At 46.9% G+C, this 23,621-nt stretch overlaps 1 protein-coding gene across 12 annotated transcripts in view; it reads left to right on the top strand.

Moving 5' to 3' along the window:
- Nucleotides 1-23,621, top strand: part of ERC1 (ELKS/RAB6-interacting/CAST family member 1) — a 562,177-nt gene that overhangs the window by 385,128 nt on the left and 153,428 nt on the right. Inside the window, exon 17 of one of the 12 annotated variants that reach the window (XM_039546796.1) lies at nt 8,008-8,029. The exons of the other annotated variants lie outside the window; for them this stretch is intronic. Coding sequence (XP_039402730.1) covers nt 8,008-8,014 — 7 coding nt within the window. The 3' untranslated portion in view covers nt 8,015-8,029. Of the gene's footprint in view, nt 1-8,007; nt 8,030-23,621 lie in introns of those variants that run through there. 12 annotated transcript variants of the gene reach the window in all.

Raw genomic sequence — 23,621 nt, 5'->3', positions numbered from 1 at the left:
CTGTCTACCTCTTCTTCTGATCCCCTGTACTGTCCCTTGAAGGATGATCTTGGAGGATGATCTTGGATAGGCCTGATGATCTTGTTACAGTCGTGAGGAGGTCTTCATATGACCCAGCGTATTGGGTGATGATGCTGCAGACCCCTTCATTAGTGAAGTGGTTGAAGTAGGAGATGCCCTGGATTTTATGGCAGCATCTCATCTCTACTACCTGTATTTTCCATTCAAGTTCTGCCGTAAAGGTCCATGTCTCTCACGCATACAGGAAAATGGAGATGACCAATGCATGCAGCAGTTTCAGTTTGGATTCCAGGGAGATGTTCTTATTCCTCCAGATTGGCTTTAGCTTTGCCACTGCTGCTGCTGTTTGCGCAGATCTTGCCCGAATTTCTTCCTTGGATCCTTCATCAGTGATGATTGCCCCCAAATACTTGAACTGTTTCACTGTCTCCAGCGCTTGTCCACTGACAGTGATATGTGAGCTGATCCCATCACGTTTGTTTGTCATCAGCTTGGTTTTCTCTGCACTGATTTCCATGCCATATTTTTAAAGAGATTTCATCCAATCGTTTCACAAGGTTGGCAAGTTCATCTTTGCTGCCTGCCAGGCCATCAATGTCATCAGCATATCGAAGATTTGAGATTGCCCCCTCCCTCCTCCAATGCTGACTGTGCATATGTGATCTTCTAGGGCATCAGTCATGAGCTCCAAGTAGATGTTAAACAGTGTGGGCGAAAGAAGGCAGCCTTGCCGGACTCCAACAGTGGTGCAAAAGCACTCTCCTATTTTGCCATTGATGAGAACTGCACTGCTGGCCTTGGCATACAGTTGTTTAATGGTAAGAATAAGCTTATGACTAACATTGTATTTCTTCATGGTTGCCCAGAGAGCTTCGTGCCATACTCCGTCAAACACCTTCTTGAAGTCAACAAAGACGTGGTAGATGTCCTGCTGGTATTGTAAGTACTTCTCACATAGAACACAAAGGTTGAAAAACTATTCTGTGGTACTTCTTCCAGCATGAAAGCCAGCCTATTCTTCAGCGACGATGTTATCTGCTTGTGGCTTCAATCTCTTCAATATGACTTTCAACATCACTTTGTTGGGATGCCTAATTAAGCTTATGGGCCGGTAATTTTGACACAATTGCAGGTTGCCTTTCTTTGGCAGTGTGATGATTAGTGACTGTCCACGTGGAGGGCCACTCACCGGTCTGCCAGATCTTGTTGCAGTTTTTGGTGAGTACATCTATTACTATTTCTCCTCCAAATTTCATCAGTTCGGCTGGGATGTTGTCAATACCTGTAGCCTTTCCGTTCTTGAGTGATTTCACAGCTGTCTCCACTTTTTCACGTAGTTTTGGAAAGTCATCCTCCTCTGTTGAAACGGGGCTGTCACTAGGATCTCCATTTGTCTGGTGGTTGTATAGATCAGAGCAGTAGTTTGTCCACCTATTGATGGTGTCCCTTTCTTCTATAAGACTGTTCCCTTCTTCGTCTTGAATTGCGTTAACTTTGGTCCATCTTACTTTCATCAGATCTTTTACAACCTGGAAGGCTTGTTTGCTATTTTTATTATAGATACACTCTTCAGTTTTAGAGCATTGTTTTTCAACAGTGCTTTGTACTTATGTAGCACTTTTCACCTAAGAGCCTCAAAGCACTTCACAAACATCAAGTGAAATAGTCCTCAAAACACTACTGTAAGGCAGTTAGGTATTGCACTAATTTATAGACATGGAAACAAGCACAGGACAATTAAGTGACTTTCCCAAAGTCACACAGGGCTGTCTGTAGTAGAGCCGGAAATTAACTGCAGGTCTTATAATTCCAAGTAATGTGTCTTAACCAAAAGTCCATTTGCACTGATGAGTAGGTGGGCAATCCAATTGTAATATTACAACTGTTCATTTCAAAAAGGGCAAAATGATTGGACTTCCAGTGATTACCATCCTTGCTGTAAACATCGCATTAAAAAGAAGGTCACTTAGAAACTTTTTTGTCTGTAGCTGTTTAACTCAAATTTAAGATTTAAATTTACAGGGAAGTGAGGTGAGTTCATACCACAGGTCTAGTTCGTATTTCAGTGGAAACTTAAACAGGTTTTAAGGGACTTTATTGTAGGGTTTGGTGTTTTCTTCTTATTCAAGAAAACAATGTTCTGATTAAGGCTGAATTAATCACTGGGGAGTGTAGCCCCTGGGTTTACTTTGACATCAGGAGCAAGTATCCTGTAAATGTTTATTTTAGTTAATGTATGAGTTATGTAGCTTTCTGTTTGCAATAACTGGAAAGAAATAACAAGCAAAAGGAGGAGGGGATTCCAGACACTCCACAGTCTAGTGATTACTCAGTATTGCACAGCAAAATTCCCACAAACCTGACTGGAAATGTGGAGCAATTTGAAGGGAAAACTCCAGATTGAACATGCAGTCATCAAGTTATGTATCCAGGTTGGTCCCTTCTGGCCTTAAAGTCTATAATATATAGACATTGCTGATCCTGCTATATGTGTCTGTATGCATAGTGAGTATACTTTAAAAGTTCTGTTGGTTTTAAAGATTTTGCTGGTTCTAATGGAAGTTCCCATTTTAAAAATAAGATCATCATCTCTGGAAACAGTAGACCCTTTGAAACCAGTGGAACTTTTTTAAGGTTGCCCTCTGTACCAGATGTGTTTGTCAATTTGCCTGCATATCCAGCTGAAAATGTTCCTGGGAAAGCAAACCACGTAAGAAGACTTTGTAAAGTATGTAAGACATATTTTATTTAAAAATATATGCTATGATACCACAGAAGCATGAAGAGCCCAGGGATTCTGAATTGTTAAATAAAAAAGTCTGAATTCTAATAGCAGTAGAGTCAGAGCCTGGTGTTACCCCTATTTGTCCTCAAGCAAATTTAGGGTATACCTACACTTATGGTGGCATGTAAAGTACAGACACTGCACATCCAGTTAGCCTGGGTATAAATAGTAGTGTAGACAGTGAGGCATGCTTAGGTGAGAAGAGTAGAGTGTCCTACACTCCTTTACCCCCAGTATACATACCCTACATGGCTGTCTACATGCCCAAGCAGTGCTTCTGACATCTACACACTATTTATAGCAGTGTAGTGTCACACTGCCTCCCCCTTGCTGGAGCCTTTCCTTGCTACAGTGAAAGGCTCTTGCACCGGGGAGCTGCCAAACCTTTCTCTGCTGCCAGTTCCTTTCACTACCATGTGTAGCTACACACCGCAGTGACAAGTGTGGAAACAGCCTGCCTTTCATTGCTGTATGTAACCACACCTATAGTGCCTGATCCCTACACACTGCCATAAGCAGTAGACATAGCAATAGGGATCAGTCCTTCAAAATGTTGAGTGTCCTCAATATCTGTTTAAATCAGTGGTAACTGAGAAAGCTCTGACTCTGACAGACTCTGTCTAAGAACTTCTTGTGATTTTTGCTCAGGTGGAAAGTTCTTCAGTGCTGTAAACTGTGGGAGGGCAACATTTCTAGCTGCTGTATTTAACTATTAATTTACACTATATTACAGCAAGAATGTCATCTTCCTCAATAAATATAGATTATCCAGGGCCTTTCAGGTTTCCTTTCCGTGTCTTCTCTCCACCCTCATTGGTATTGTGTTACTGGGAAATCTCATGTGCTGTGCTGTTTCTCCTCCCATAACTCACAGCTTTACAGAAGGTTACCACTGTCTGCATCTGAGTAATGGTCAGTCTCTTGTGCAGCATTATAACACTGGATATTCAATGCAAATGCCCTTTTCCAACATTGCCCTAATTCATAACCATAAGGCTATCAAAGCATTATTTTAACTTTCTCTTGAAAAAAGCATTCTTAAAGATAACTACTAGGTTAAAATTGCCCTTCTGTTAATGAGATGTTCCAAGCCAAGGTTAGCCAAGTGAGTGTTAGTACTTCACATACCATCTAAATCTTAAGGTAAATTGGTTAAACTTCTCAAAACAGTATTCAGAGTCTTTCCAATGGCCAGAGACCTCAGAAGCAACAAAATTGCTTCCTGGTTTTTGCCAAAATGTAATTTAAAGCAGAGATGTGGTAGGATTGGTCTAGCATTTGATCACATGTTCATAATGTCTGAGTCCCACCGCTGACTTTTAGCCAGGCAGCTAATGCAAAGTACTGTAAATAGGATCTATCCCACCATTTTTGGTATTCTGTGTTGTGTTTTAAAAAAAAAAAAGCTAAAACTGAGTAGGAAAAATTGTAATCTGGAGAAGTCCTGCATACTTGGAGGTACATGTATGTAGGTGTTCTACATATGAGGCAGGAAGTATTGGTAATAGCTGTTTTTCTAATATGCCTAAACTCTGCAATTTCTGAATATTTCTCCTCATCACTCACCACTGAATTCCAAACTGTGGTCATTATTGTAGTTGCTAGGATTTTCATTTTAGCTGGATCCACTTATATGTCCATAAGAACATAGCAACATAAAAATAGCTATTCTTGAGCAAACCAATGGTCCATCTAGCCCAGTATCCTGTCTTCTGACAATGGTCAGCTCCAGATGCTTCAGAGGGAATGAACAGAATGGGGTAATTATCAAGTGATTCGTCCCCCGTTGTCCAGTCCCAGCTTTTGGCACTAAAAGGTCTGGGGACACTCAGAGCATGTGATTACATCCCTGACCACCTTGGTTAATTGCCACGCATAGACCTATCCTCCATGGACATATGTCATTCTTTTTTGAACCAAAGGTAGATCTCAAGTGATTATAAGTCAAAGCATAACAAGTTAGATTTGATCAAATGAAATACAAGCTAAATGCATTATAAGCTGATCTTAACACTTTCAGTGCCATTACAAACTTAAATGCTTCTCACCACAGGCTGGCTGGTTGCCCTTCAGCCAGGCTCTCCCCTTTGATCAGCGCTTGAGTCACTTGGCGGTGATGTCTGTAGATGGAGTTTGGAAGAGAGAGGAAGAGCATGGCAAACGTCTCTCCCTTTTATCATGTTCTTTCTTCCCTCTTGGCTTTGCCTCCCCGCCCCCCTCAGAGTCAGGTGAGCATTACCTCATCATAGTCCCAAACTGACCAAAGGAAAAGGGGGGTGACTCACTCGAGAGTCCAACAGATCCTTTGTTGCTGCCTAGGCCAGTGTCCTTTGTTCCTGTGAGGCTGGGCTGGGTTTGTCCCATACATGCCCTGATGAGGTGTGAACTACCCCTCTGCTCTTGGAGAATTTTCGCTGGGCTTGTTTTAAGCCATGAGGACACATTTTTAGCCTCATAACTATATACATGAAATTACAATCTATAACATTACTATAACAACGATGCTCTGTGCATCATGAGCCTTCCGAAGACACCCAACATGACAAACTTTGCATTGGATACCACACAATCATTTATAAGGATGAATATGGGGGTACAGGGTATTTCTCCGAGATACAGAACGTCACAACCGTGTTTACCTACGTGTCTGATAATTCTGTTCTGTACTATGGTTTCAATCAGTATTCCACAGGGAATAGGATTCACTGTTCTCATCACATATTTCAGACTGCACACTTTCCCATATGCTTTGCAATGTCTTATCCCACAGCACTGGTTCTCACACCACTCCCGCACAATATCTGTGACTAGAATCCTAGTGATTGAAAGAGATTTTTGATGAACCTATTCCATCCTCCAATGTTGCAGAAAGACTGTCTTAATTTATTCCTAAAGCATCCCTAGTATCTGGCTCAAGATTAGCCTTCATCATCTTCAGTGATGGTGAGTCCACAGTATTCCTTGATAGCTCTTTCCATCACCAAACTGTACTTAGTTTTCCCTAATATTCAATCTAAATCTACCTGCTACAGCTTAAGTCCATTACCATTTAACTGAGAAAAAGAGATCCCTATCTCTTTGTAAGATTTGTATGTGTTAGACAGACATTTTCTCTCCCTTAGGTAATCTTTTCTCAAACTAATTCTTTCTTCCTCTATTGAGGATCTTATACAACACCCATCAGCATGCTATCTAAGCACTTGACAAAATTTTCCCCATGGTGTCTGAGCACTTCACAAAATGATTAAGTAAACACAGCAAAACATTTCTCTCACACACACGCACGCTCTTGAACAGTCACCAGGAATTGGGGTTGGGGCTTTTGTCCTTTTTTTGTTGTCCATTTTGTTCATTATAAGAGTGTTTTGGGAAAGGCTAGTTTGAAGGAGTAGTGTTTCTGTTTTATTCTAAAGGTGCAAAGGTTTGTATCTTCATATCTTCTGGGAGCAAGTGCCAAATTCCTGGACCAGTTACCAAGAGACCTCTTTTCTCATTCACACACAAGACTTGCACTAGAGGTGACTTGTCACTTTGTCTGCAATGGCTCATGACCACGAGTGCCAATCTCAGGCAGACTGTCAAAAATCAGGGCAGAGACCCCAAAATGGTTGTGTTCTATAATTAGATTTCAACAACCCAGCAACAGATGTGAACTTCTAAAGCACTATAACAGTCTTACCATGGTCGCTATACACCAAAGATTACAAAATATTCAGATGGCTCCTGGTCCCAAGAGACCAGTCACTTACCCCAGGTCAATTTATATCTTAAATCTCACATCAAAGGCAATGCTTGTAGACATTCTTATGGTAAACTTTCTAAGGATTTATTAACTAAGAAAAAAATGAGAGCGTTGTTATAAGGTTAAAACAGACAAACATGTATAAGCAAATAAGTTAGTCTATGATTTCAAAAGGTGACAGAGTGTAGTAATCTGTCAACACTGAATGTCTTTTAGGGCTAACCCAGCTTGACCCTGGGGATCTCTGCTTCTGTTCCATCGCTCTGGCCCTGTGAAAGCTATTGTCAGCAATTTTTATTTCCTTCTTCCAGAATTCAAGCTGATGGGACAAGCCCTTTTGCATGTAGCCTCTTCATGATTGTGAGGGGGCAATTAACAAAGTCTTTGTATTGTGATGTCCCACAATGGCACATTTAGTTTTGATAGGTCTTCTTGAAAGGCAAGAGATGATCCCTTCTGACTTGGTTGTCAATTTCAGAGCAAACATTTTTTACTGTTAAAAAAGCAAAAACTTAAATATTACCATATAGCACATGATAAAGTCATTGTGAGATTAATGCAGGCAGCAATTTACAAGCATTTCATAAAGTCTAAACACTAAACCATCTTAACCATATTAGCACACAGGTGAAACAGACTGGTTTCCAGCAGTGAATCTGTCAGTGCCTGCAGAGGCCTAAAGCCTTGTTGGCAAGAGCTCTCACCTGGTCTACCAGCATCACACTGCCAATTCTGTTATTCCAGAAGAACATAGTTGTCATTGAGGTCATGATCATATGTGGGCCTGCCTCACTGAAAGCTTTGAAGATGAGTATAATTTTGAATTTTAACTAGTATTCAGTGGAGAGTCAGGTAAGAGAGCAGAGCAATGTAGTGATGTGCTTTAAGCAGTGAAAGTTCCTGAGAAGATGAGCTGTTGTGTGCTAAATCTATTTTAACTTTTTTAAGGTTAGTGGTTTCATATCTAGGTACAGAGAATTACAGTAATCAAGCCTAGATGTCATAAATGCATGGATTGCCATGGCTAAGTCCAAATCCAACAGGAAGGAACACAGTTATCTTACTATCCATCTATTGACGGGATGTTTTTTATAACCATGGCTACTGGGAAAACTGTAAGCAGTGCGGGGTCCAAGTGGACACCAAGACTGCGGACTAATTTAATATGAGCTCAGATGCTCTCAATGGAGAGTAGTGTTTATAAAGGTGGTGAGTATTTTTAAATGTTTCCTTATCCCCACCAACATCACCTTAGCTTTTCCAGGATTCAGCTTTAATCAGCTGCATTTCATCCAACTGCTGATCTCAGTCTAGCCCTTGAATAGCAGGGGTTTGTCGCTGCTTATATCTGATGTGAAGGTAATATAGGGCAGGATGTCACTTGTGTGTTTCTGGCTTTTTAGTTCATGCTGTTTCACAACCACTTCACTATCTTCCCCCACCCCATGATTTCATATAGGTGTTGAAGAGGATCAAGGAGAGGATGGATACCTGTGAGATTTCACAGGTGAGACCTCTGGAGGCTAATAGCAGGTGCCCATCATAATGCTGTAAGCATGGTCTGAGAAGTATGATTGAAGCCATCAGTGTGATCAATGCAATTCCTGCCATGTGTCTGATCTAGGACAGTAGGGTTGGTTCCATGGTCATCTGTATCCAAGGCAACATAGAAATCCAGAAATATGAATCTAGAGGTATGGCCTTATCCACGGCTGTACTCACATTTGAACTTTCCCTAGCCATATTCCTTACTATTCCAAATGTTTTATCATTTCTGTTACTGTCCTTTGAACTTATTCTTGTTTATCTTTTTAAAATTATGGTGCCCCAGTATGAGTAAGAGTAAAACAGCAGGATTCAAAGCTGTGTAGAGAGTCCCCAGTGGACCTCTCAACTATGATTAAACATCAAAATGATGAAAGTCCTTTGCTATTCTTTTTAATTAAGCAGAAACATGGTCTGGTGGTTAAAACCCAGGACTGAAAGAGAGAAGTTCTCAATCCTGTTCCCAGTACTACTACAGATTCTCTGTGTGACCTTGGCCAAGTCACTTACCACCTTGGAACTTCTGTTTCCCCATCTGTAAAATGAAGATAATACTGCATTGCCATATAGCTTCTGTGAATGTTTTCTTTCATTCATTAATGTGTGTAAAGCTTTTTTGAGGTCTCTAGATGCAAGACTAGAGAAGTGCAAAATAGTAGTATTTTTATTATTAATGTCTTGTGAAATATGTCAGGATAATTAAAATGCTATGGAAGGTCTGTACATAGCAAACCTCTATTTCCACTGCCTACAGTTTGCCATATTCAGACTGTAGAAATATTTCACATGCAATGTTTAGACCTTGCTAATTAAATGTGCCAGGAAAGGGAAAGGTAGAAGAAATCCTCTTGATGTGCTGCCCCAATACAAGAGCTGCCTACCTAGGAACATTCCCCACTGGTCCAAGCTTTACATTACAAGCCTATATTCTGTCCTGACTGCATGAATAAAGCAGAACACTTTGGAATGCAGGCAAGAACCAGCCAAGGCAAAGCTATACCCTGGGGAAGATTAAGGAATTGTACCCACTTAAAAAGAGAAAAGAAACAAAGTTTGCTGAGATTGAAGGGCTGCTGCTCTTCATTTCTAGCCTGCATAATAAAACAACCCCTTAATTGGGATCCTGAATGGTTAATTATCTCCCCACATCACATAATCCCTTCATCCACTGGTTTTCCCCCTTTTCACCGGAAGATCCCTCCTGCTGTTTTACCTGCTAAACTTAGTGCACTTGCCAGACTGTCTCTCTCATCATTAGTATATCAAAGGTGGGTCAGTGTTCTTGTTCTCTTCATGCTCTGACTTGTAACAATGAAGCTCTTGAACAGCTTTTCTGGTGCCTTTTTGGTGGTATATCTAGTGTCCGTCAGTCATTCCTTGTTCTGAGTTGATTGGATTGATTGGACTGATTAGAGAGGGCAATTGGATGTAGGGGGTTAAAGAGCATCCATCTGTTCTCGATTTACTGTTGCTTGACAGGAGGCAGAAAGGCCAGGAATTAGTAAGTGGCTTGTCTTTTTCACTGTTGGCAGCTGACAGAAACACTGATGAGGTGATAATGAACTAAAAAGTCTGCCCAGTTGGCCGGATGGGAAAGGGACCCAGACAAGTGGGGCAAGTCTCACCCCAGTTCTTGCCAAGATTTTCACTTTGTAATAGAATCCATCTAAAGCGAAGTTAACAGGTATACTTCCCTGGATGAGCGTCAGAAATGTAACTTATCACCAGTGGATATTAGCAAAGCTTATATACTGTGTTACTCACAGCACTGCAGCCCTATAGAAGGTTCAGTCACTGGCTGCAGTCACCAGGCTGTGCACTCGGATAGAGGCAGTGACAGAAACAGGGCCATCAAATACAAATATAAAATGTGAGTCTTTTTTAACATACCAAATTAAATTCTGCAGAACTTAATTCTTGCAGCTGATGTTAGTCCTGACTTCTGGCAACATTTGCCAGCTGTTCTTAACCATAACATTCAGTCATGAAGGCTTCTCAATTACAGTTTTTGCATGAAAAAAATAGTTTTAAAGGCATTATTTTTTTCTCACTTTTTTTCTGTTATTGTTTTGCTATTATTCATGTTTATACTTCCATCATCTACCATAACATATCACTTGTTCCTGTAGCTGCAGAGCCTTTCAGTTCTAATATAAGATAACCCCTTCTCCTTCCAGGTGACCTTACGCATAGGCATTTGTAGTATATATGTCCAAGCATAACATTATGAAAAAGTGCTGTAGGTTAGTGTGATAGCCCAAGTATTCCTTGTGTATACCCAGCAGACTTCTAAAATGAATATGCAGTAGAACCAAGACCCTTTTTCTTGACTGACATATTCCTGTCAGACTTAATGACAGTTTGAGGTTTTACTGGTCTTCAGTAAGAGTCCACTGGGATTATGAACATGAAGTCCTTAGTCTGTGGTGTTGGTTGGTTGGTTTGTTAAAAACAATTATAAGAGCTTCTGGATCTTGCACTATCCTTATTGTTTGCAAGGAGAACTCATTCTTAGAGAGCAAACCTCTCTGACCATCATTTACGTAATTAGGGGGTTGTGCAGGGGGAGATCATGAACACAGAATCCTCTGTAGCCCGTGATTGAAATCTAGTGTTTCATTAAATAAATGCTTATTAACATTCCATTCTAAGGCCTGGTCTAAACACTCATTCTTCTTCGAGTGCTTGTGCATGTCCATTCCACATTAGGTGCGTGTGCGCCACTTGCACAGTTGCCAGAGATTTTTCCCTCAGTGTTATCTGTCAGGCCAGCTCTAGCTCTCTCTGATGCTGCGCGCTCATGTGCTGGTATAAGGGGCCCAGCTGGCCCCACACCTCTCAGTTCCTTCTTACTGCCCATGGTGGTTGTTAGAACAACTTCTCTTGCCTCAGCAAGGCGTTCAGTCAGTGGTGCTATTATTCCCTCCTTTCTTTCTCGAATTTAGTTACCTTCAGGTTTCTTCTTTCATAGTAGTGTATATAGTTAGACTCCCTAATGTAGCTTAGAGGGGCATCGTCCATCCCTAGGGCCAGACATGCCCCCATCTCTGGGCTTCAAACCCTGTGCCTCCTGCAGCAAGCCCATGTCAGTGAGCAACCCACACTCCAGCTGTCTGAAGTGTCTGAGGGAAACCCACATATGAGAGTGTTACTAGATCTGCCATGAGGTCAAGCCTCATACAAAAAAGGACAAGGAGGCTAGACTAAGGGCTATCCTGATGGAAGCCACGCTCAGACCAGCATCAGAGCCAAGACAGTTGGACTTGGCACTGAATACCTTGACATCAGTGCGGAGTGCTCCTCCGGCAGCATAGGTTTCTCGGCATTGTTTGCCTTCACCTATGCTGAGAAAGAAGCACAAGAAATAACGGACCAAGAGGGGACACTCCACAGAACTGAGGAAGGATAAGTAAGGGGAGTCCAGAGGAGTGTGACCTGCATTACACCATTCCTCCACCCACGCTCCATAAGTGGACATTGTGGCACCAATGGGATTGTGATGCGGTCCACCCAAGGCCTTCGCAGCAGCCAGGGAACTGATGACTCTCCTGATACCACATCTCCAGGGTCTCCACAGGCTGACATCCCACCAGATCCTTGTGCAGGTGCCTCCTCTGGTGCAGAGGCCAGTGACTTATGCAGGTCCAATGGCCATTTTGGAATCTGTGAGATTTTCCCCCGAGACAGGGACTGCCTTCCAGACATTTTACTCAGTGGTGCCCAAGAAAAGGACCCTTCCGCCACACCATCTGGCACCCAACTTGGACTCCAGTACCAAGCCCAGTACCGACGCTCAGAACTTAGGCATGTGTGATGTGGTTACTGCAGAAGAAGAGGAGGAAGGCCCCCTGATGGTGCAGGCTGCCTCCTTCTCCCCAGACGAAGCTGTGTCAGGACCAAACAGCTTGGCACTGCAGGACAACTTTAGAGCTCACCAGGAGCTATTGAAAATGGTGGTTTCTAACTTGGGGCTAGAGGTGAAGGTTCCTAAAGAGTCCTCACACAACCTTATCGACATCTTGACCACAGTGGCCCCATCGAAGATGACCCTATCCCTTCACGAGGCCATTATGGATCCAGTCAGATCCCTATGGCAGACCCCTTTGTCTCTGCCCCCAACTTCAAAAAAAGCGGAGAAGTACTATGTTCTGCCAAGGGGTATCAATACCTATATTCTCATCCCCCTCCCAGGTCCCTTGGGGTCACAGCAGCCAACAAAAGAGACTGGCAGGTACAGCAAGGTGCGACCTCCCCAAGCCAAAGGACTCAAAGCTGGACCTGTTTGGTAGAAAGATTTATTCTACTGGAGGGTTACAGTTCTGCATCTCCAACCAGCAGGCCTTGCTTGGGAGGTCTGACTAAAGCGTCTGGGACTCAATGGCAAAGTTTAAGGGGTCGCTTCCCCAGGTGTCCAGGCAAGAGTTCTCTGCTCTGATGGAGGAAGAAAGACCATAGCCAGGGTCTTCCTCCAGGTGACCCTAGACACAGCTGACACAGTGGCCAGAACAATGACATCGGCTGTGGTCTTGAGAAGGTGCTCCTGGCTCCAAATCTTGGGGCTGACACCGGAGGTTCAACAATCCATTCAGGATTTTCCGTTTGAGAGAACCTCCCTCTTCTCTGAACAGATGGATTTGAAACTCCATGGCTTGAAAGATTCCAGAGTTACCCTCAAATCCCAAGGCCTCTGCTCTCCAGCAGCTTTGAGGAAGCATTTCTGATCTCAGCAACCAGCCCACTTCTCAGCTCCACCACCTTGCCAAGAGCAGAGGTTATAAGAATAGCAACCATCCACTTTCATCTCAACCTTGTTACTAGGCTTCCACAGATAACTGGGAGGCCCCAAGCAGAACTTTTGAAGGGGCATCTGAGGGCGTTACAGCAGTTCCTATACTGAATCCTGCCCCCCGCCCTTTGTTTTTAGACCGACTATCCTAGTTCAGCTCGGCGGAACTGTTGGGTGCTGAGACTTTTTTCTGAGACTTTTTTCTGAGACTTTTTTCTGAGACTATTGTCAAGCTTTCAGAGCCCCAACGTCGAATGGACACGAGCAAGCACTTGAAGAATTAAAAACAATTACTAACTTTTCCGTAACTGTTGTTCTTTGAGATGTGTTGCACATGTCCATTTCATGACCCATCCTCCTGCCCCTCTGTCGGAGTTTGCTGGGAAAATGAAACTGAGAGGGTATAGGACCAGCCAGGACCCTTATACTGGTGGATGAGCACATGGCATCAGAGAGTGCTAGAGCTAGCCCAACGGACACCACTGAGGGAAAAATATCCGGCAACGGTATACACGGCACATGCTCACCTAACGTGGAATGGACATGAGCAACACATCTCGAAGAACAACAGTTACGGAAAGGTTAGTAACCATTTTGGCGGCGGGGGGGATACCAATTTAACTATTTTGGTTAGGTGTGTGATTTTCACTGAAAGTTAAATTGGTAAAATATGGGTGCAGGTATGTCAGTATAAAAGTGCCTTATTGGTATAGCTTATTTCTCTAAATTGATAGGGATACGCTATACCTGTATAAGCACCTTTATACGCAACTTATGCCTGTATAAGCACCTTTATACAGGTATAACTATGTCCAAAGTGGGAGGAGTTGCACCATTTTATCTGTATTGGCACATTTTTGGGGGCTAGACAAGGCCTAACAGGAAAGGTATGGTGTCTCCACCCAATAGGAAACTTTCTTTCATTTTGTGTGCTTTTATAAATGAATTTCGTGTGCACTTGAACAACCACATTATGGTGATGACCTTCAGTTACTTCCATATTTAAAACAGCAAAGAAAAAGAATCAGTTTCAAGCAATAGACTTTATTGTTAGAACTGGTCAAAACATGGAAAACAATGTTGTGATGCTGCACCCCATATTCTTCATAAAAATATTTTTATAATATGAATATGGCATAAGTAAGATGTTTTATGCAAGATAGGTAATGTGAGATATCATTGGAAAGGTTATGATTTGCTGAATGTGATTATCCAATTTGTTGTATGTGTATCCATTCTGAAGTTAGAGTTATAATATTGACTATGTAACCAACTCAACTGTGTGTGTACTTGGATTCAAGACAGTACAGTTCTTCTTAGGTTGCTGCTTTGCAGGTCAGGTAGAGGGTGTTGTGTCACAGTAGACCATCCCCCCCCCCCATCTTCTTTTTTCAAGTGGGGGTGGGGGTGGGGGGGGGGGGAAAAAAAAACAAAAATTCCCAAATTATGGAAAAAATTTATTTTTAAAGAGGGGGGAAGGCACTTTCATCACACTCTTGCCAGTGACTATGGTAAGAAATCTGAGAAGACTGGGGGGGGAAAGGACAGGCCCAGAGAGAAAGAAAATGAGAAGAAGAATTTAGCTTTGAAAGTTGCAGTGCAGTTAAGTAGTTTTTAAAAACAAAAACAAACCTTGAAAACAACATTTGAGGTGAGAGATGTTTATATGTTTTTTCTTTTTTTTTAATGTCCTAAGCCTAGTTTTTGTTTTTGCTTTTATTTGCTTTATGCTCTTTTTTGTTTTTTTTTGTTATTCTTTAATATCACTTAATTTTTAACTTTTTTTTTTTTTTTTATTTTTTTGTTTCAATAATTCTATTCTGGGGTGGTTAAAAGCTATGCATATATCCCTCCACATTGAGAGAGGGAGCGATTTTTTTATGAGCTTGCATGGTACAGATCTCTCTGTACAGAGCAATACAATATAATTTTGGGTTCACACTCCAGAGAGTGTGTGTACAGGAGTGCTGGGCGTCCCCTAGCTGAGTCCTCCCACAGAGAGCTGATCGTAGATTCTGTGATTCTATAGCTGGGTATGTCCCTGCCTGCATGTGTTCTGGAAAGGAGCTTTGAGGGCCCGTCACAGGAACACAGTGCAAGGGAAACGCAGGCTGGTAGGAGAGGCGGGCTCAGTGGGACCCTAGCACATCCAGTGGCACCCCGAAAGGGGGCTCCAATCCGTCACAAATGTCACAAAAAATTGTTATAGGCTTTGAAACAGAACAATTGTTTGTGAAATATTTTTCTAAAAGTTCAGATTTTTTGTAATTTCAGATGTTTGGGGTTTTCCCCTTTCTACCTTTTTTCCCCCTTATTGCCACAATAAAAATAACTGTTCAGGCTGTGTGTGGTTTTTTATTTTTTGCTGTTCTGTATGGCAGAGTTAGTTTTAATTTTTCCATTCTGTAACTTTTTCAAAGTTGGGGAAATTTAAAAAAGTTTAAGTGGCAACAGGAAGCAGAAAGGAATAAAGGAAAAGGATTTTTTTAAAAAAGAAACAAAAGCTTTTTGTAAAAGTTTGTTATAAAAAGCCAATTGTCATCAAAAAAATGTTGTGAATGAACAATTTCAAGCATGTCAGTTGTAGTGAATGTGATTGGGTCATTTGACAGGCTGTAAAGATGCTGTATGTTGCAAACATACTAAGGCAGTCCACTTGGCAAATCAGTAAGGCCCTTGTTTTCACAGCATTTTCAGAAGTTCTCCTGTTATTGGCCTAACACAGTGCAACTCCACCAGTGCTATCCACAGAACGAATGAAACTGTTGAGCACGGGTGCAGTCTTTGCTGCGAAATTTAGGTGTGTTGCAAACTTGGGTTAAAAAAAAAACAGGAAAAATAAAGCAATTTGGTTTATAACTTGGGTGTGCTGCTCAATTTAAAGCTTATAGGGAGAGCCTGGGGTTGAACTCAAGCTGCGAACTTGAGTTAAAAGTTGAGTTGCCATGTCTTCACTGCTGTTTTAATTTGAATTTAGCTAATGTAGGTTAATTTACCCGATTAAAAACACACCCTTTTTGTAGTGAAGACGTACCCTTATAGACTCGTTTTTTAAGACTCTCCCTACTTCTTTTACCCTTTTCTTAGTCTCTTATGTTAATTGCACCACTATCTCACCTGGATTACAGTATCTATAGTTGACTAGTGATGCTAATTGCTACCAGGGAAATACCTGCAACTTTCTTTAATGTTTCATTTGTAGCCTATGTATTTTGATGTAGGAAGTGAAGAAGTAGTCTTCAAAACTGATGAATGTGGGAGATTTAGTAAAGCAGAAAATATATGGAAACCATATCTGTGGTTTCATAAACATAATACCTTTTATATGAGTGATTTTGGTTAGTGTGTAGTTGGCAAATAAATTAATATAACAGTGAGTACATCTGTTTTTAGCATTCTTCCTATTTTGGTTTGCTTGTCTTGTCTTAAAACTTCCCATTGTTCTCCTATATTTAGTTTGAATGGAAAAGTGGTTTAAAATTACCTGGTAATGAGTCCCATACAGTGGTTTCTGGTGTGTCCACTCAAATTACTTTTTCTCATATTCCTTACTCGCCTCTCTGGCCTCCCTTCCAAAAAATAACAACACTAGTGTTGCATATAGATGCTGATAATCTTTCAGCACAATTTTTTTTATTCTTCTTTGCCCCCAGAAGCCAGTTCTCAAAAAAAGACTATCTAAAAGATTGCCAGCTATTGCCCCAGAGTTTTTCACAGAAAAGTCCTCTTTAATCAATGCAGCATTGTCAGAATTTTCCCCAGAATCATTTTGGACACTAAGATCAAACTCTGCTGCCCAGCATGGGATTCAGTTTTTCAAACATTTTCATAATTAAATATCAAGGACCTAATTTGTAGTTTGAAACAAAGCAACAGGGATGGCTCCTCACGCATTCATAATTTGTTCCTGTTGTTGCAATGCCTGGACCATAAATCATATCAGTATATCACAGTGTAGGTGTTTGCCCTGAGGATGGGAAAATGGTTGCTGGCATCCTTTCAGTGACAGAATCCTGCATGGTTCTAATCTCTTTTGTCCCTCCTTCCTTACAAAGGGGCAATAGGGAATCAAGCCAGGAAGTGGGAGCTGCCCCATAGAGAAGCCCCAGAATTCATTTCCAAATTCCTTCCTGATTAGGCAGGACATGGTCTTAGAGACATTAAACATTTTGTCCTCAGTCCAACACATTTCCCTCTCTTTCTTTCAGGGTTAGCTGGATGTACAACAAACAAATAGGGTCCTAACATGTGAGAGTCAGAGAAACCACTTATTTAAGAAAAAATTAAGAATAAAAACGGATGACTTAATTTAAGCATTTGTCAGTGCTCCAGGAGTTCATATTGATAATATTGTCAAGCTTTCAGAGCCCCTTCATATTAAGCTTCCCATGACATATCTCAAGGAAGCCAGAATACGTTTTTTAAACACGATTATAGGTTGGAAAATGCCAAGTGATTATCTGCCCAGAAATCTTTTTGTTAAACTATGTCCAAGAAAAAGGTTTGGTCAGAGTTGCTGATCTTGCCCAGTAACTATTTCAGTCTGGCTTAGTCCCTTTCTATTACTTAATGAATTCTTCCCTCCCCTTAGAAGGTTGGCATCAGAATTCAAAGTAACTGCCTTCCATAGAATGCACATTTATGTGAGAGCGTGTCTCATGGAACTGTATGTGAATGAAGGTGAAAAGACAGATTTCAGTCCAGGGGACATTTCATTTTATGTATGTGTACATATAGATATATTTTATTTTATTTTATGTATTTATTTGTTTATTTTAAAGCTTCCTGGACTTTTTCCATGAGTTTGTTGAAATTTTCTGGCATCACAGTTCATTATAACTGTGGTGAGCCAGACTGACAGCTTCTTTTTTGGGGGTTGGGGGGAAGAAAGTAGGAAAAACTGCATGGAAAAAGAGAGGAATAGTGGTAAAACTTAAAATCTGACTCTCGCGTCTTTCACATTCTATTATAAATACTGCTTTTTCCCCCTTCCACTCTAACAGGAGGATAGGCCAGTCCACTAGCTTCGCCCAGATCAGGGTAATTCCACTTCTGGAACTTTCTTGCTTTTAAAACCAGCTCTAAATGCAAACTGCTTCTTTGTCCAACTTTAGGTCATGTTGTAGCATTGAAACAATCTTGGTTAATGTGATAGTTTATCCCTTGCTAAAGAACAAAAACAAAAAATATCCTTGCAGATTGTTAGACCCTTTCTACAGCCTTTGACCCGTTGATCATACGATGATGCGGACAAGGCCACATCCCTTATGTGGCTTCTCTCAAGATGCTGTGTTCATTATGGAAATGGAGGGCACAAAGGGTGATTATGGGCATTTGCTCATCTTCACCTAAATGATCTCCAGAGTTTCATGTTGTATGTCCCACTGCCTAACATGCATGGGACTGCTGGATGAGATCATAGAGAGAGTACAGATCACAGCATCATCGGTAACATGATGGTACACATTAGGTCAACCCGAAGAGGAAGTCGCTAATGTCTCAGCTATCAGACTCTAGCTGATGGTTTTTATTTAGCTGGCACAGAGCTTGTTGAAACACAACCACACAAGACTGAAATGATATTGTGAATAGGGGAAAGCTTTTAAAGAAATTGCTGGTAGCTTGGGCATGTTCATTATTCAGGGACTTCAACTGTCACTTAAACTATGTCTTTGCTTAGCAGTTGTGGTCAATGCAAAGTTGAGTTTAATCCCTGTTCCTAGGTTCAGTCAGAATTAGGACAATTCCTTTTTGTGGTTTGTTATTCCTCTAATTGGTTGGAAATTTATCCTTCTGGGAGAATGAGGTCTGTGTTGCTTTCTGGTTCTTCTTCGAGTGATTGCTCCTCCTCCATCCCATGTGTGTGGTGTGCGGCGCGCGCGTGCCTCTTCTTTTTTTTTTTAGCCTAGCAACTCGGGCGGGGGTGGCGCCCTGGCTGGCGCCGCGCGCGGCGGCGTATATATATACCGCCCCCCGTCCTCCTCAGTCCCTTCTTCCTCCCGCCCGTGCAGGCCAGTTGGAACAATGGCATACCTCTTACTCCCACAACCTAGTGTTTCTCCATAGTTCTCTAGTTAGATAGTTTAGTTAGTTAGTTCAGTTCTTGTTGTAGTTGTATATATTTTTAGTGTAGTAGTTGTAGTTTTAGAATTAGAGGGTTGTTTCTTCTCTTTCCTTCGCCAGCTTTTGCTATGCTGCACGAGTTTTCAGCCCTGTGCGACTTGCCATGCGCCAGCCCCGCCCGCCGACTCTTGCCTCGCCTGCCTCCGCGCTTGCTCGAGTCGTGCCGCCGGCCAATAAGCTCTGCTTTTAAGCCTTCGCCAAGCCTGCGAGAAAGAGAAGAGAGAGCACTGGCTGAAGCACTTTCCTCGGCAGGCTCGCTCAACCTCCGCCCGCCAGCTCCGGCGGCGCTCGGCGCCCGGGCGCTCCGGCTGGCTGCACAGAGCCGCGGCACCAAGACGGCCGGCACCGCGCACGCTCCCTCTCCCGGCCCGGCGGCGGCAGGCGCCAGCGGCGCCGCCAGCCCCAGCCGCCAAGCGCCAGCCGCAGGCCCGCCAGCCCAAGGCGGTGCGGGCCGCTGCCAGCGCCGCGCCGCGCACCGCGCCGGCACCGCGCCGCGCGCCTCCCCGCCCCCACGGTGTCGCCCAGGAGGAGCCGCTGAGATCCGGCGCCCGCGCGGCGTTCGCGGCGCTTCGGCGGGCCCGCCGAGCGGCCGCCCGGCACCCCGGCCCGGCCGGGCCCGCCATCGGTCGCCGAGGCACCCGCGCGATAGGGCGAGCGTGGCGAGGCGACCGCGCTCTCGGGCTCTCGTGCGACGCGGCTCGGCGGTGGTCTCTCCGATCCGCACCGCTCCCGGCGCCGAGCGACCGGCTCCGCCGGGCGCGAGCGCGCCCAGCGCGCGCGCAGCGTCCGGCAGTCGCGCCCGGCACGCGGGCCGCCCTCGCGGTCGGGCGGCACCGCCGCCAGCCCGCAGCGGTCCCCATGGCGCAAGTCACGCGCGGCCGCAGCCCACCCGTCGCACCATCGACCCGCCGGGCGCCGCCGATCGCTCGAGGTCGCCGCCGGGACCCGCGCGGCCCGGTTCGCGCCGCCCGGTCGTCCGCCTCGCGCTCGGCCAGCCCGCTCGCCGCCGGCGCTCCCCCGCCGGGCGCCTCCCCCGGCTCCCCAACTCCTTCTCTTCGCTCTCGGCCCGCCGGCCGGCCCGGCCCCCCGCACACCCCCCACCCCCCGCCTTCGGCTCGCGCCCGGACCCGACCTCCGCCCACGCACGACCCGCGGCACGGGCTCCGACTCACCGCCCAGGCTCCCCCCAGGCCCCCAGGGCCGCCCTCCACCCACCCCTCCCCGGATCCTCCCTCTCCCCGACCCCCCTCCAGGGCGGGATTTTTCAGAGTGCGCTTCCGTTTATGAGCAGCCTCTCCCCAGGGGCCCATTGGGCGGGCCTCGCAGTGAAGGGGCCCCTCTCCCCCCCCATCGGCCCCGCCGCCGCCCCCGGCGCGGTGGCCACCGCCCCGCCAGCCCCCCGCCCCGCCCGCCCATGGCCCCAGGCGCGCCGGCCCGGAGCAGGCTTCCAGCCGCCCCCAGGCCAGAGGCGGCTGCGGGAGGAGCGAGCACCAACAGAGTCGCCACGCCCTCCCCCTCCAGATGAAGGCCAGGCGCATCCATCCATCAGAGAAGCCATCAGGCACCATCTCGCCAGGACCCAAGAAGACCAGAGGTGGCAAAGGTGCTTGTCCATAGAGGAGGGGAGGCAAGTGGGGGAGAGACCCGAGACGTCGTTGTGGAGATGGATCGCGCCTGTTGAGAGCGCCCTGCCCGTCATCAGCACCATTCAGAAGAACAGTGCCACTATCTGGCGCTCCCCTCCTCCCGCCCGCCCGCTCGCGAACGAAAAGTGTCCACCGCCCGCCCCCTACGAATATACTCCCACGCCTACCGACCCGGCTCGCCGGTGGCCCCTGACGCTGCGGGACCGGCGCGAGACACCTCAACATGACCGCACGCTGGCGGCTGGCGACGCCGGGCGGACGGACTTGGATCGATTAGGCACCAGATAGGCGAAAGGATCTTTCCGGCTCCACTAATCCAGATCCATGGCCCTCTTAGCAGATATCCTTTTATTCAGGAGAATCCGCCCTGAATTCTCACAGGCCTGGGCCAATCTCAATGCGACCCTCAGCTCAGGCAGCTAGGCGGGGCTCCAGCCTCAGCAGACTCAGATCGAGCGCCAGCATGCGCAGCGACAGCAGGCTCGCCGGCGCACACGGTAGCATCTCTCCGCATTCCCCTTCCACCTTTCACCTCCCACCCTCAGGACTCCTCTACCCTCCAGGACGCACCCGATTGACCGCTGAGGCTGTTTTCAGGAGGAAAGAATCCAGGTCCCAGTCTGACCCAAGGATGGCCCACGGCCCACCGAACGGGGGGTAGGCACCGTCAGCGCAACCGCCGTTGGCCCCCTTCGCGCCCCGCCAAGGCCCAGGGCGGCGCAGCCCGCGCCGTGCACGTCAACGGCGACAGAGGCCAGCCTCATCCCTTTTGGCGGCCAAACGCGGCGGCCGCCGTCAGCAGGCGAACCAAGGCCAGCATCGACTTCGTCCCTTCAGCCACATCGGCCCGAACCTCCACCCGCGGCCAGCTCCCTCCAGGCACATCCCGCTCTTTCCGCTTCCCCTGCGTGGTCTGCTCCCCTCCAACCTGTCCTTCCTCCTCAGCACCTCCCGCCCACTCTCCTTCTCTCCTTCTTACCCCTCCCTCCCACCTTCCCCCCCTCCCACCTTCCCCTCCCCACTCCCACCTCCTCTCCCTCATTAGGCCTCCCACCCCTCTCGCTGCAGAGAGGAAGGGAGGTGCCTCCCCCAGGTTCGGGATCCCCCTCTGAGGAGAGTACCTCCCCCCTGTCGAAAGGCCATCTTGACCTCATCTTGCCTTCCAGGGACCAAGATACCTGGTTTGAGCTCGGAATGTTTTGGTCCTCCGCCTCCCATAGATTGATCCTTTTGCGGATCAATCTTTGAGAAGCCTGCTTACTTTCATGTGGCGGTGTCCCCCTTCATACCTCCCCTTTGCGGTGTTCACCAAGTGCGCACCAGTTTGCACGGTCACCTTCGCCCCACCGGCCCAGACGGCCGCACTTCGCCTGTGTGGCGTTCTGGCCGGCCGTGGCTCGTACACAGCCGCCCGTCCTCGTGGCCGCAATGTGGTATACCTATCCTGGGTCATCGGTGACAGCTCAGGTGTCAGAGGCCAGAGTATACTGTATCGCCGGCGGTCTCTCGGCCTGTTCTCGCCTCCCTGACCACTCCGTTCGGTCCAGAGAGCTGCTGCCTCAGTGGTCCTCGTTCGGCCTCCTGCACCGGCACTCCACCCTCCCCCTTACCCAGCCCCTCTGTCGCTCTTTCTCGCCACGGCCTTTCGGTCCCACCCTCGCCCACCGCTGCCACCCTACCCTGCCTGGCTTCTTTGTGCCGACCCCGCCGCTGCAGCACCTTGCACCGTTGTGCTGCTGGTCTGGCCCGGGCTGCCTCGCCCTCCCCTCGCCCTGCGGTCGCCCTGTGGTGGCCCCCCCGGCCCCGCGCTGTCACCGGGTCTTCGGTGGTGCCACTCTCGAGGCTGTGGTCTCGGTGGAGGCCCTCCGTGGCCTGCACCGCCCCTGGGTCTCCGCCGGGGGAGCTCGCACGCCGGGTCGCGGCTCAAGGAGGGCGGTGGGCGGCCAGGAGCCTCGTCAGCCGGGTCCAGGCCCTCTGAGGCCTGAGCTCTCCCGGCTTGCACAGCTGCGGCAAGGCTGGATCTACGCTCTCGCACGACCTGTCGGCCGTTCTTGCACACGGCCCGCACGCATCTTGTACGTGGTGGTCCGGCATCCGCCTCGAGCGGTGTCTGCCCTGGTGCAGCGCTTCCGGTGTTCTATCTCCCTGCGTGCGCTGCCACGATCCACCCTGTAACCCAGCGTTCTTTCCCAGGGCCTGGGCCCAGGCGCACTGTGCTGGCTCTGCTCCTTGGAGACCCCCCACCAAGTCCTGAGAGTTCGTGGCCCCACCAGTTCCATGGTGGGTTCCACCAGGATCCTTCCAGATGACCCGAAGGCCCCATTCCCCAGGCCCGGCCTCCCCCCACCGACTTGCATCCAGGGTGGGGACTCAATCTATCCACGAGTCCGCATCCTTATAGGTCCACCCTGGAGCTGGTTCTTCACAGTCGACTGCTGCGGCCATGGTGCCGCCTCCGCCGGCCTAGAGGGCTACCCCCCTCCCGCTCCTTCCCCTATCTCCCTGCCTGGATCGAGTACTGCTCCACCGCCATCGCTCCGAGTCCATACGGAGGCGGATTATGCTGGCCCCGCGCGGATCTCATCTCCCAGGACCTCGGCAGAGTGGTTGACGAACCTGGCCCTGCAGTCGCCGTGCGCGCAGCAAGGTTCTGGTTGACCGCTCAGGGAAGAGGACACGCCGGCCTACCTGGCAGGCTTGAAAGGCTTAAACTTCGTTGCTGGTACCTACCACCCTCCTGGAAGCGACCAAGGACGCCTTTCAGCTCGGTCTAGCCTGTTCTCGTGAAAGGTCAGCTCCTCCCTCTGTCACCTCTGGTAGCTGAAGTGCCAAGGTCTGCGATCCAGGTGCCTCCTGCCCGTGGGACGGTACGCAAGTCCACCTCTTGCGTCTCCTCCTCTTGAGTCAGACCCTCCCCCATGTTTCTCTGGTCCCGGTCCTGGCCGCCACCTCACTCGCCCAGCCTGCCCGCCG

The sequence above is a fragment of the Mauremys reevesii genome, linkage group 1, assembly GCF_016161935.1.
Source record: "Mauremys reevesii isolate NIE-2019 linkage group 1, ASM1616193v1, whole genome shotgun sequence".
Lineage (NCBI taxonomy): Eukaryota > Metazoa > Chordata > Testudines > Geoemydidae > Mauremys > Mauremys reevesii.
Note: the sequence above shows the minus strand (reverse complement) of the source record. Positions and strands in the feature narration are given on the sequence as shown.